The sequence below is a fragment of the Myodes glareolus genome, chromosome 20 (genome assembly GCF_982192425.1).
Source record: "Myodes glareolus chromosome 20, mMyoGla1.1, whole genome shotgun sequence".
Taxonomy (NCBI): domain Eukaryota; kingdom Metazoa; phylum Chordata; class Mammalia; order Rodentia; family Cricetidae; genus Myodes; species Myodes glareolus.
The window spans coordinates 18,117,541-18,131,431 of NC_142045.1; the positions used below are offsets into that span (position 1 = coordinate 18,117,541).

General features: G+C 46.4%; 1 protein-coding gene across 1 annotated transcript in view; it reads right to left on the minus strand.

The window, feature by feature from the left end:
• Nucleotides 1-203: 203 nt before the first annotated feature.
• Nucleotides 204-13,891, minus strand: part of Ppm1l (protein phosphatase, Mg2+/Mn2+ dependent 1L) — a 257,090-nt gene continuing 243,402 nt past the window's right edge. The window contains exons 3-4 of the mRNA XM_048424839.3: nt 9,691-9,852; nt 204-8,538 (exon numbers count right to left, since the gene is read on the minus strand). Coding sequence (XP_048280796.1) covers nt 8,192-8,538; nt 9,691-9,852 — 509 coding nt within the window. The 3' untranslated portion in view covers nt 204-8,191. The remainder of the gene's footprint in view (nt 8,539-9,690; nt 9,853-13,891) is intronic.

A 13,891-nucleotide genomic window follows, 5' to 3' on the forward strand; every position in this document is an offset into this window, starting at 1 on the left:
ACCATCGCCTGGCTCACTCCTGTTCCCAACCGCCAGCAGCTCTTCCCGCTTGTGTCTGTTATGTTTAGGTGGTCTCCTCCCATGAAGTGACTTTCTGTTATCTCAGTAAAACCCCGAGCCAGCAAAACTCAAAACCATGTATTTTCCAAACAGACATTGGCACAGAAGACGAGTTTAGTCCAAGGAAAAGAAGAGTAGGAGCAGACAGTTTAATAGCTGTAATGTGTTGACCTTCTCTCCTTTAGCTGTTCACTTTGTATACAACATAGAATGAGCGATTGCATTTGCACAGCAACCTCTACAACATCAACTGTACCCAGCACATCATAGGGACCAAGTGACACGCCATGCATCTTGAGTGACTACATTGCCACCGGCTCTGAGCTCCTCCCAAACCCACTGCAGCCTTGTTCCTCACGCGTCTCCGCAACAAGTACAAACAGTGCAAGTGAAAAGCTCTAAGTGGCTCCCAGCACTCTGAGGTTCCCGCGAGGTTTTGATGTACAGATGGGTTTTAGGGATTGACTTCGGAAAGCCTGGTTGATGCAGCTGTCACACCGACGTGTGACTTCATCATTAAACATAATGTCAGGAGTTTTTAAACATGGCTGATACATTGTGAGACTGATACATTGTGGATCTTGGTACCTTCTGATAAACAACCCCTTCTGACATTTAAAGTAGCAAGGAAATGCTGCCAATGCGAAGAATTCCATGATGTCAAACGGATATAAAGAACAGCTTATCCAAAGCCAGCATTTCCACAGTCCGCACAGGATGCTCTCAGAACTGCTGAGCTGTGGTACCACACACAGAAACTACTGCGCAGCTGGTACAGTCTTTCCCTCTTCCCCTTTCTCTTCCTCCTTTATTAAAAACTTGGCCCCACCTACGGTCTTAATCTTATTAGAAGCTGGTGAGGTTTCTTCTGCAAGTGCTTGTGATTAAAAACAACAGCTGACTCCAGAGTGCAGTAAGAAGCTGGTTCTTACCAGTCTACTCTGCCTAGGCAAAGGACTGAACTCAGCGGGTCAGACAGCTTAGGGAAGGATGGGGTTGGCAAACGTTAAAGGTGATGCTTCTTTGGTTAAAAAAAAGTCTGATTTTTTTTGGTTCCTCCCCCATGCAGATTTTACTATTCTTGTTCAAAGTATAAAACTTAAAATCATATGTTTAGAACCTGGAATGTGTAATGCTAAGAGACCATTTATGTTATTATTGTTTTAAAAAACCTGTAATTTAGTGTTTGTTTGCATTTGAAGTTAAGAAGTAACTATACTCCTGACATATGCTAGCTTTCCAAATGGCAAATTCTCCATCTACATAGTCAGGAAGACCAATGATAAACACACTCAGTCTTCAGTTGTCTTTTGGGGCATGAGATCATTACAGTTTAGAGTCTCTTGAGATCAGAAATAGAAAAAGCACATGGTTCAGTGTTCTCATTCCTCCCTGTCCTCACTCTCTGGAGGGCAGGCAGCCGGGCTTCTACCAGGTCATCGCTGAGACTGTGCCCAGCACTGTCCTTCTCAGGCTCAAGGACTGGTCAGCCACATTCTCTCACCTTCTGTGATAAAGCAGTGCACAGGCTAAGTGTGAAGTCATGTGTTAATCAGAGTGTTTCTATGATAGACAACCCATGGTCTAAAAGGTGTTCGTATAGAAACAGAGGTAAAACCACAGTCAAAGAACCTGGGGAGGGGCGGCGCTCAACACAACCAGACTGTAACGCGCTCAACACAATCAGACAGTAACACGGAAAAGTCAGTTACCAGAAATGGGGATTCTCAGACTTTAACCAACTGTAGGTTCCATTGTCCCTCCCTCTGAGTAGTCCTGCCCCCTCCTCCTGGTCCCTAAGTACTCCCTGTCCTAACTTTCCACTCTCCCTTTGGGAGCTTGTCCCAGTCTCGCCTACAATGCCACAGCTTTAAAAGAACATGGTAAGAGCTAAGAATTCAGGAGCTCTGAAATGGAGTTGTGGCATTTTTTTTTCCAACTTTTTGAATGTGTGTCTTAAGATACCGGGGTCCAGATGAAAAATACACAGGGACCAGGAGCCCGTATGAGAGTATAATATTCTTTTCTTGTTTTGTTTTCTTTTTTCGAGACAGGGTTCCTTTGTGTAGCCCTGGCTGTCCTGGAACTCACTCTGTTGACCAGGCTGACCACAACCTTACAGAGATTGGCCTGCCTCTGCCTCCCGAGTACTGGGCTTAAGGGCACGCACCACCACTGCTCGAGTATTATAGTCTCACTCAATGTTCCAGGGATTAGGTTCCCCCCATATGGCAGAATTCTTTGTATCATTCTAATCAGTCCCTCTTTGCCCTAACCCAGGTTGAGGCAGATTTAAAACTGTATCATCCTCCCACCACAAAGATGTCTAATACATGATTTTTATGGGCTAGTTAAAAATGACGAGAGCAGCATAACTCTGTATCACATGAAGAATGCTAAATTAATCACCCCACAGTTTTTTCCCATGAAACTGCCTATTATCGACCAGGTTGTCACTGTTTTCCCTGTTGACAGCTGATATCTGGAAAATGACCAGCATGTTCAAGCTATTTCATCTCTGTTAGTATTTTTTTTTTAAGTATAAAGAGGGACATTACTTTGAAAATGAGAAAGTTCTAAGAAAAACCACATCCAGGGTTTGGACAGGAATAGAAGATGGCGGCATGCTTAGGGCAGTGCTGGGTGAGAGCTATCTACCAGATCACTGGGACAAAAGGGAGCAAGGCTCGGTTCACACCTTGCACTGTTGAAAATCCATGCTTCGTACAGAAGCCAAAGTCACTATCCAAAGCTGCAATGTGCAGGCACCTGCAGAGTCACAGCTAAGATAAGTCACATTCGGTTTCCCTGAACTCAGGCTCCACCACTCCATCCCTGAACCATGGCTTCTCCCACGCCCCACTGCTCCATCCCTGGACCACGGCTTTTCCCTTTACTTCTTCATGAACACACTTTAAATTACAAATGAGCTAATTAAATTGTCCGAAGGATGCATGCTCTCCCATTCGACATCTGGATTGTCTGGAGTGTTGTGAGAACATGTGGCTGGTAAAGTTCCTCATGGGCTGAGACACTGAGAGGAACCGGCCGATTTTCCTGCCCCTCCTCAAAACCTGCCTAGCCCCAAGCTGCTACCAGAACCATTAAATATTCTGCTTGTGCTGGATGCCAGTCTTTGGAGGCTTTCAAAATTCATTTCAGTGTGTCAAATGTGTAAGGATTTTATGGTTAAACAATATTAAGACTTTGGAAACAAATGGGAATATAGTCCTAAATATGATCTGTTCCTCTGCTTCATGCTGGTTTCCCGGTGTAATTCTGCACAGCAAAAATGCCCATGATGACTTGTCAAAATGCTTGTCACATGCTCTTCTCACTGACATTAACTCAGATTCTACACATGACGTATAGTTATTACCAGATGTATAAAATGATTATAACACCTGGCTTACTAGTATGCAGCTTAACAGTGGGAAATCAAACAGATAATGGACAAAGCCCTAGCGTTACTAAGAACCTGCAAAAGCTTCTGTATTAGGGAACATTTCGAAACGTACCCATGGACCTCACTGTACCAACTGGCCCTTGCCCTTTGCAATCTGCAACCTAGCCTAAGGGATGCTATTTTTAGCTTTAGGTTTTAGTATTTTATATTGTATAGGTGATATATTCCCTCAAAATCTTGGATGCAATTTTAAATGAGTGACTTTACCCCAGATTTACCATTTCTGTTTCACCCATTGTTTTGGGGTTACTTGCCACAACTTCCAGAGCAAACTGACCAGGCTGAGGATAATGATGGCTAGGGAAATATGGCCGAGGCTTATAAGCTGCCAGACTTGACAGGTAGGTGTGTGTGTGTGTGCGCGCGCGTGTGTGTGCGTGCGCGTGTGTGTGTGATCTGAAAGGATATGAATTTCAGGATGCATGAGCTCTGAATTGCGAATTATTTCACGGAATCTGTAGTGAACAGGGGGAAGATAGTAATATGTGCTAAAATTAACAGCTGACATTTCTATTATATATTTAAAAATAGTTAAAATATCAAAAGTGATTAAAATCAAGAATGTACTTGTCCTGATATATATGTGTGTGTGTGTGTGTGTGTGTGTGTGTGTGTATCAACGATGAGAGAAAAATATTTTGCTTTAATCTGGAAAGCAAAGACAGCCGCAGAGGAACAACCGAAAGCCGTGGTAGCACAGTTGAGAACTGTCCAGCCAGACAAAGCCCCTGCTTCCTACTCACGGGAGGGAGAGCGCATCTATAGTGTCAGGTACGACTTCTGGGCTTCTGCCGTCAATGGGAGACTCTTGTGGTCATCTTAGACCCCAGCCTCGCAGGTGGAAGGCTCAGTGCTTCTGGCTTACACACTGTACCGTCACTAATCCCAAAGTGGTAGTTAGGAGCCCATTGCAATGTCAGAAGGGCTAGAGTTTTCTGGGATTGAGTTAATTGGGAAAACAAGAAGCTCACAGACATGATATTAGGGCTCTGTAAGCGTTTTCTCCTCTCCTGTATGACATTTAGCTTAGTTACGAGTTTATTGTGGACTATGAAGTATTGTTCCCTGACTCCCGTGACAATGAAACCATGTATGGAAAATCATCTCTAGAATATGTGTTCTTCTGTATCGAGGGCCATTAGATTCCTCTGTTCCTGCAAGGTACATCCAGCTAGCCCAAAGGCCTCCATAAATATGATTTAGCCAGAAGCAGCTCACATTTTACACTTTACGGCCTCCACGGGAGCGTTGGACTGGTGTCTTTTCCAGAGCTAAACGGGGATGCTGCTGTGATAGACCCAGGCAGTTCTGGGTGACGACTCTGGGAAGATTATGTAATGATGGGCCAAAGGAGGGAAAAGCATTTCTGAAGTCAAGAAGAAGATGATGAAGAGAAACAACAAAACCACAGGAGAAACCAAGTGCACCTGGCAAAGGAAAAAGAGGCACGCCTTCGGTGAGCCCTTCACGCATTTCCAGATACTCTAGGCAACAGTGGAGCCGGATCCCTGGAGCCACTTTAGAGAGGGTCAGAACAGCAACACCAGCACCCCCGTGCATTTGCCTCTGTGCAGAATGTCCAAATCACTACACTTGTGTGCCACAAAGCATGCCTGAGATACCTAGACTGCAGAAGCTCTATGTTAGAACCTTCTCTTGGCAATGTTCTTGACACATATCAGATTCAAGAGGCCGGTCCCTCCGGGTCACAACAAGGAACAGAAGTTAACACTGGCCACTGGGAATAAGTACACAGAGTCACGTGGTACGTCAGTGATCCAGATTGACTGGGGCAAAGTTGGTCACATTAAAAAAAAATACAGATCCTGGGGACAAGCTTTGGATTGTTCTAGGTTAGTATAGTTTATTTATATGATTAGGTAACTGCAAATGCAGTGAATTGTTAAAAACCCTTTCCCTGCCCTCCCTTCCCCTCCCCCTCCCCCACCCAAAGAGTACAAATTGCCAGGAAAGCAGCAGCAGAGGGAGTGGTTAGCGGGGCCTGGGACCGGCATCAGCTGTATTTCTGAAACACTGTAAAACCCTCCCGAGATTTGGCACTGTGGGGATGATTGGCAATTCGAACTCAGGCTGGGCAGGAAGTCCGGGCAGCCTTGAGGGATGATCCCCAAGCTTGGCAGTGCTGTTTACGGAAGCCTCACAAGTTCTCCCTCAGATCCGTTTCTCCTGCAGCTAGATCCACCCTGCCAGAGCCGCTGGAGGACGGGGGTGGCCAAGGTGCCCAGCCACAACCAACTGCAGACTCCCCACAGCTGGACACAGGTCAGGAAGGGAGCATTCCAGAAGGACATGGGGAAGGCAAGGGTACTCTGGTGGATATGTAACTATTCATCAAACCGCTACTATCCTGCTTAGCATTTCTAGCTTTAAAAAAAGTCTACAAGCCATGGGGGAGGGGAAGAGGCAAGAAAGGAATATGAAATTTATATTTATATATATGATATATACTCTATTTGATATATATATATCATATATATATATATATGATATATACTCTATTTGGTTGCAGTTAGAAATAAGTTACGTCTTCAAAGCAAAATTACAAGCTGCCCATAAACCTCAATCAGAAGGTTTTGTAACCAGTGCAGGCAGCACCGCCCGCGTGCTCAAGGGATACCAGTGGACTAATTTGGTATCTTCCCTTTTTTTCTTCACCCAAACATTATTTCAGTATCTCATTTTTTTCTTTACAATAAAAATGTTTCTCAAATTATTTTTTTCCCTCTTGTTTCATACACTTTTGTGTTAAGCAAATACAGAAACAAAAGTTTTTGTTGCCCATATGGACTGTCAAATCTGGAGTTTTAGAGGAAGCGCTGTGGGGACTCTAGAGCATCCTAAGTCAACAAGCGAATCTCCATCACTGACTGAACCCACATCTGTTTTCTCTATTCCCATGTGACCCAGAATTTACATCCATGTGTCCATGTCGCCACAGGCCAATGCACTCATGTAACATGAGAGAATGTATTTTGCACTAGAACATTTTGAACAGCAGTAACTAAGACCCTAATTCCAATGTTGAAAACACAAGATACAAAAGTAAGCAAATTCCCTGGGAAACCATTATTAATTCTCAATGCAGTCAAAGAAAAGCAAGTTCCTGGAGGAGTCGAGACAGTCTGCAGTCCTCGGAGTACAAAGTAACCTTTTGTCCTCTGGGCTTTGGGCAAACTCTGCAGCTGAAGGACAGAGGGCTGGGCACCGGGGCAGGGATGGCTAATGGGTGGGCCTTGAGAGGCCATGCTGACAAACACCCATCCTGAGAAAGAAAACCAGGCGGGCTCCGAGTGTGGGTCTACAGTGAAAATCGTGGTTGTTTGGGACTGGTTCAATCAGTCAAGGACAGCCAATTAACTTATAAAGCACAGAGACCGGGGAAAACCCCTCAGCTTTGGTGTTAAGAAGGGCAGAGCGGCAGGCCACGCCCCCAGATAACTGTGCTGCGCACCTCTTGGGGCTCTTGCTTGCATTCCCAGCCAGCTCTGCTGCCAGCGCACACAGGGCCCCCAGGTGCCCGTCTGCTATTTCCCCCCCATCCAGGCTATTGCAGTCCGTTTGTGTTTGCCTGGGGAACGTACTGGGTATGGACAGAGATTTGCAGCCAAAGATGAAAGGCCTTTCTCTTGCCAGAAAGCATGTCTTGGTGGTTTGCCGCCAAATACCAATTTGGGGTGGCTGGGAACAGCACTTGGGCGATTCTAGGCTGCTGTTTCTCCCAACACTGTTGGAAAGACGTGAAAGCCACCGGGATGGGCTCGGGAAGGCTGTGCGGAAAAAGCAGAAGCCGGTGAGGGTGAAGTGGAGAGGAGATTCCCTGGGTTCATGTCTGCCTTTCCAACGCTGACAGCGCATCTCCATGGGGGCACTGAGACTCCTCTCAGCCTTATTCCTCACTGCTTGTCACCCCGCTTCATCCCTTTCTGTGGGTTCTTGGTGAAGTCAGCGGCTGCCCTTGACGCATTGTGAGGTGTGGGCAAATGGGAAAGCTGTGCCCCCTGGGCTCCGGAGTCTCCTACACTAATGAAGGAAGGGATGGAAAAGGGGTGTTGTCTGGGGTGCAGGAAGCTGCCACCGACCCCCCATCCTCTCTGCATCCCTCAGTCTCCAAGAGCAGGCAACAAATAAAGTGTCGCCAGTCTCCTCCGTAGGCTGCCGGAGTACCGAAGACGCAAGCTCAGAAGGGGAAAACTTTTCCAAGGGAGCTGCTAGGTGGAGGGTACCACCACCACACTGCCAGGAGATGCCCTGGCATGGTGCCTGCAGCTACAGGCCTGCCCTGCCCACGGGTGCCAAGAGGACACCAAGGAAGCTGAAGGACCACAGAAAAGATCATGAAAAGAACATTAAAGGGAATACACGGCCTAACTTCCTTTTGCTTTGTGTCTGGGGGTCGATGGCTACCTATAGGTGCATTTCAAACACTGGTAAGAGGGGCTGGGGGGACACAGACTCTTTCCAGCCCCTCCACAGTGTCAGCCAGGGAACTCCTTGCTCATCACTTGGTAGGGATTCGAGGTCGCCAGGGAAGGGGCTCTTTGTTGGGACACATGATCCTAATTATAAATCCCACACCTTTTCCTATATTAAGAGAACAGTATGTCGAGAGTCCTCTGGTCTAGGGCAGCTGAGAGCCCGTGGGACTCACTGCTCTTCCGTTTTGCTACTATTCCTGAACTTCACCACCATGACTGTGATGTTGTCGGGGCAGCCTCTGTAGAAGGACTGCAGGACGATGCTCTTGGCCCCGAAGTGAGGTTCATCCAAGCGCTCCTTGATGAATCGAACTGCCTCCTCGTTGCTGAAAGCATCCCACAGACCGTCTGATGCCAAGATCATGAACTCGGGCTGCAGCTTGTCCAGGTCGAAGGTCAGGATATCTGGGTCTGGGATGACCACATTGAGATTTTTCAGTGGATAATCTCCCAGGGATCGAGACATAGCCAGGATTCCCTGGACCCTCCAGGAGCCGTTGAAACTGATGAATCCACCTGGAAGGACAAAGTGCGTGAGCCCGTTAGCTTGCCCAGCCGATACCGATCACACTTGGTAAAGTCTGGGTGGGCATACCATAAGCTGATCTGCTACATGTGGGCGGAGCCACGGGAGGTGCGCCTCCTTTTCCTTTGCCAAGGCCAACAGCATTTCGCTGCAGGACCTGGGATGGGACTGCATGCTCTCATCCTTGGCACCGCTAATGCTGGCAAGAATGTTAAGGGGAGAGTATGGGTGAGGACGGAATGTCAGGTTTAGTAACACACCGTGGCAGCTCAGTGATTGACAGCATGTAGCTGCAGCATGGGGATTCAAGGAGAGGGGCAGAGAAATGCCAAAAAGCAAGTGGACAGTCAGGGAGACATTTCTGAAACAATCGGTGAGGTCACTCTCGAATGCACTGATATGGGTCCCAAAGAGCTCACAGACAAGAAGGCAAGAGTCAGCTGTGTGTATATATTTTACAAGGAGCCTAAAGAGATGTACTGGGGATACTAGGGGAAGAAAGAAAGAGAGAAAGAAAGAAAGAAAGAAAGAAAGAAAGAAAGAAAGAAAGAAAGAAAGAAAGATGGAAGGAAGGAAGAAGGGAGGGAGGGAAGAAGGGAGGGAAAAAAGGAGGGAGGGAGGAAGGAAGGAAAGAAGGGGGAAGGAGGGAGGAAGAAAAAGAAAGAAAGAAAGAAAGAAAGAAAGAAAGAAAGGAAGAAAGAAAGAAAGAAAGAAAGAAAGAGGGCAGTCACCCAAGACTGTGGAAGCCTTTGCCCCAGTGGGACATGGAAAGCTTCCAACTGGACACTGCCACGTTGAATTTCAAGGGATACATCCTTTGCATTCACTCGGAAGTGGGAATGGCGCTGGCGTAGGCACACATATATCACTGGAATTCACGGTGGAGTGTTAGGGTCTGGCATGGCCGCAACAGAGCAGAGGTCCAGTGATCTAATGGGACTTTCGACGGGGAAGGGCTGTCTTTGGCCATTTAGAGTGGCAAATTAAGTCATCATCAATGAATAAGAATGCACAGTATAGGAATATAAACCAGGTGACAGCCAGGTCACATTGACCCCGTGTGCTGCTGGGAAACTCTCCAAGTGAGCACCTAGATCACCAGACCCGATGGCAGCCTCCCTCCAGGGGGCTCACCAACGCACCAGCTCTCTTTATCCTCTTCCTCTCCTTCAGCTGGTAAGGCTTGTGATCATGTGACAAGGGAATGGCGTTCCCGTCCTTGTCGCACAAGACTCCCCGAGAATCACCAACGTTGGCCACGGTGAGGTCTTTATCTGACAGCAGAGCAATCAAACACGTTGTGCCTGCAAGACAGAAGAGAGAGGCAGTGTGGGCGGGGGAGTGACTGACGTTCCCTTGCGGCTCCTGGTCACCAGACCCTTCCATCATTAAAGCATCTCTTGCTAGGAGGGAGTTTGACTTCAGCTACTCCGGGAATGAGCACGGTTCGCTTCAACATCATTGATCAAATCTGACAGTTCATTTCCTGAGCCGTGCTCCACTGTCATTAAACAGGCTAGAAGAACAGCATCATCGTCCTAAATCACTTTGTTTCCGCCACTCTTAATTTAAAAACACCACGTTTAAAAGGATTAGAGGAGAATCACAGTCAGTTTGAAGGCCTAGACAATTGGTACATGTCGTCTTCTCATAGGCGCTCAGTCTCTGAGAGGTTCTAGTGACGAGCATGAAGCTGTAGAGGTTGGGGCCAGGGGCCGGGGGCCGGGCAGGCTCCTGAGGTAGAGGAGATGCCAACAACCATATCCCGTGGCACTGTGACAGAACTGGCGGTGTCAGGAAAGGTCAAGCCTGAATACAGAAAGTCTGAGGTGGTCAGAGCGCCAGCTTGTCTGAAGCCCACATAAGACACACAAAGCCGAACTCTCCCCAGTTCCTTTCGAAATGAAAAAGAATAAAGCAAAGAGAATTGCGCATGCAGTCTTTTGCCTCTCTGCCCGGTCTGTCCCCTGCCTGTCACTGTCAATGGTCAAGTGTCTGCTGGAATGCTCACACTCAGTCCTCTCGTGCCTCAAATCGATGGCTCTTTCCTCGTTGAAAAGCACTCCCTGGTCATCCCTAACAGTTTCTTACCCATTAAGAAAGTCAGAGTCCGTAATGAAAACGTAAACTGCATCTAAATAACCTTTAGTTTTTGCAGAGCTACAACAAGAGAGAGGACCCCGTTCTTAAGCAGGAAGAACAAGTACAGGTTGAGTGGGAGGGGTAGTTATGATCATCGGCATATTCAATTGTGATTGTTGGACTTATGTTTGTTTTAAGTTAAAGAATGGTTGAGTGTGATTAGAGATGGTGGGATGTGCAGACGGGTGTCTGCACCCACCACAGCTCCTGTGTGCAGGTCAGAAGGTAACCTAACCCCAAACGGCTCAAAGACCTCAGCATAAAACCAGATACGCTGGGTATGACAGAAGAGAAAATGGAGATTGAACCCACTGGCACAGGTAAAGACTTTCTCAACAGGACACCATTAGCACAGGTCCTAAGATCAACAATTAATAAATGGGACCTCATGAAACTGAAAAGCTTCTGCATGGCAAAGGACACCATCATTCTGACAAAGCAGCAGCCTACAGAATGGGAAAAGATTTTACCAACTACACATCTGGTAGAAAACTAATATAAAAAAAAATAAAGATCTCAAAAAACTAGATACCAAGAAAGCAAATAACCCAACTTAAAAATGGGATATAGATCTAAATGGAGATTCCTCATAAAAGGAAACCTTAATGACTGGGAAACACTTAAAGAAATGTTCAGCATCTCTCTTTGTTAGGGATAGAGATACGAGGTCTGCTATAAAACATCACGAACTAAAGCAGTGTGGGAAGGAAAGGGTTTATTTGGCTTCTGCTTCTGTATCATTGTTCATCACAGAAGGAAGTCATGACCGGAACTCAAATGGGGCAGGAATCTGGAGGCAGGAGCTGATGCAGAGGCCGTGGAGGAATGCTGCTTGCTGGCTTGCTCCTCATGGTTTCCTTGGCCTGCTTTCTTATAGAACCCATGGCCACCAGCCTGGGATGGCACCACAATGGGCTGGGCCTTCTCAATCACTAATTGCAAGAGTGTCCTACAGGGTGGCCTACAGTCCAATCTTACAGAGGCGTTTTCTTAATTGCAGTTCCCTTCTCTCAGGTGACTTGAGCTCATGTCAAGTTGACATAAAACTATGCAGCATAGCATCCTTAGCCATCAGGAAAACACAAATCAAAATGATTTTGAGATTTCATCTTACACTTGTCAGAATGGGCGAGACCAATAAAACAAGTGACAGTTTATGCTAGCCAGGATGTGGAGTAAAGGGACCGTTCATCCATTGCTGGTGGGAGCGCAAACTTGTACAGCCACTGGGGAAAACAGTGGCAGTTCTTCAGAAAGATGAGAATCGGGGATGGAGAGATGGCTCAGTGGTTAAGAGTACTGACTGCTCTTCCAGAGGACCCGGCTTCAATTCCCAGCACCCACATGGCAGCTCACAACTGTATGAAGATCCAGTGTCATGGGATCTGACACCTTCACACCAATGCACATAAAATAAGGTTAAATAAACCATAAAAAATATTTTAAAAAGATGAGAATCGATCTACTTCAAGATCCAGCTATACCACTCTTGGGCATATAACCGAAGAATACCCTATCCTACCACAGAGACACTTGCTCAACCATGCTCATTGCTGCTCTGTCCACAACAACCAGACATTAGAAACAACCTAGATGACCCTCAACAGATAAATGGATAAAGAAAATGTGGTACATTTACATAATAGACTACTACTCAGCCATTAAAAAAGGAAATACTGAAATTCAGGAAATGGATAGAACATTTAGAAAAAAAACCTAGGTAAGGTGATCCTAACCCAGAAAGATGAATGTGGTATGTATTCACTTATATGTGGATATTAGCAGTTAAGTCTATGGTGACTGTAAAATACAATGTCAGCTCTATGCTCTACAGTACTACGCCTGTTGGTACGTGAGCCAGGAACTGGCTGAGAAGACTTGAAAACATACAAACAAACACAGAGACAGAGACATGGGTCACTCTTGATACAAGAATGCCAAGTTTATTGTGCTCAGAGGAAGCTAATATAGGGTTCTGGCCAGGACCCAGCTCTCGGGGTCTTTCAGCTGCAGACCCACCAGCCCGTCATCAAGGTCTCATGCTCAGAGCAGAGGAAAACAATTTGTTTTGCTTAGAGCAACTGCAAGCACAGGAAAAAGAAGCCACTCATAGGGAATTCAGGGTCCAAGGGTCCACAGCCCCAATAGCTCCCAACAGATGACCAAGCTACAATCAGTGGAACCACAGAGGTTAGGCATAGAGTAAGGAACCAGGGGGACAGACAGATCTCCTTAGGGAAATAAAATATTTATGGATAGATGCAGGGGGCGCTGTAACAGAAGGATCAAGTGTAGAGGTGAGAGAAGAGGAAGATGAAGGAAGAAATATGGGGAGAGGCAGCTAAAATTAAAGTCCATTTTAGGGGTTGTATGGAAACTTAACATAACAGAAACTTCCTAAACTATATACATATAAGAAGATGACCTAATGAAATCACTAAAGCAATTTTAACATCCTATAAATACACTCAAATAATCAGAAATCATCCCCCCCCCCCACAAGCTTTTATTATTGGTTGAATTTCATCTGCGGTTGCTTTTTCTATGTTCTAAGTATCTGCTTGGCTAAACTTGTCCAACACAATCAGAGCAGAAATCCTTCCAGCAGTCTTTTGGAGTTTGGGTGGTAAACAGAAGCAGTTCTTTCCTGGCATCATCCGGCGTGTGGATGCGTGTGACAGAGCTTATGGACCTATGAGTTCTCTCTGCCCCTTCGCCCTTCTCCACGCTCAGGGGAAGGATGTCCCCACTAATGGCTCCTACACCATTTAAACTTATGCCGTTCGCCTAGTTGACACTCAGGTCGTCCTGGCTTCTTAGCAGGCATTTCCTTCTTGCTGTTTTACAGGGGTCCAGGGAGGGGATCCACCTAGCTGGGGTCTGAGCCTTTCTCCAACAACCATCCTGCCAGTACAGCTCTTTATCTACCTGGTAGATTACCGAGCTGTCAGATAAGGAGGAGGAGAGTCATCATTGCAGCTATGAAGCCACCTGGGACTTTATCCGACTTATGACAAAGAACCCCCGCAGGGTTTTCAACAGTATAGCATCATGTTGTGGGATATTTGTTTACCGAGGCAAAGGTATGTTACATTTGTCTATGTTGAGGAGTATTACTCTAACTACGTGAAGGTGTGTTCCATGTGTTTCTGCTGCCTTTGTGAACAATGGAAAGACGTGTTGCTGCTTCGCCTTGCCTGC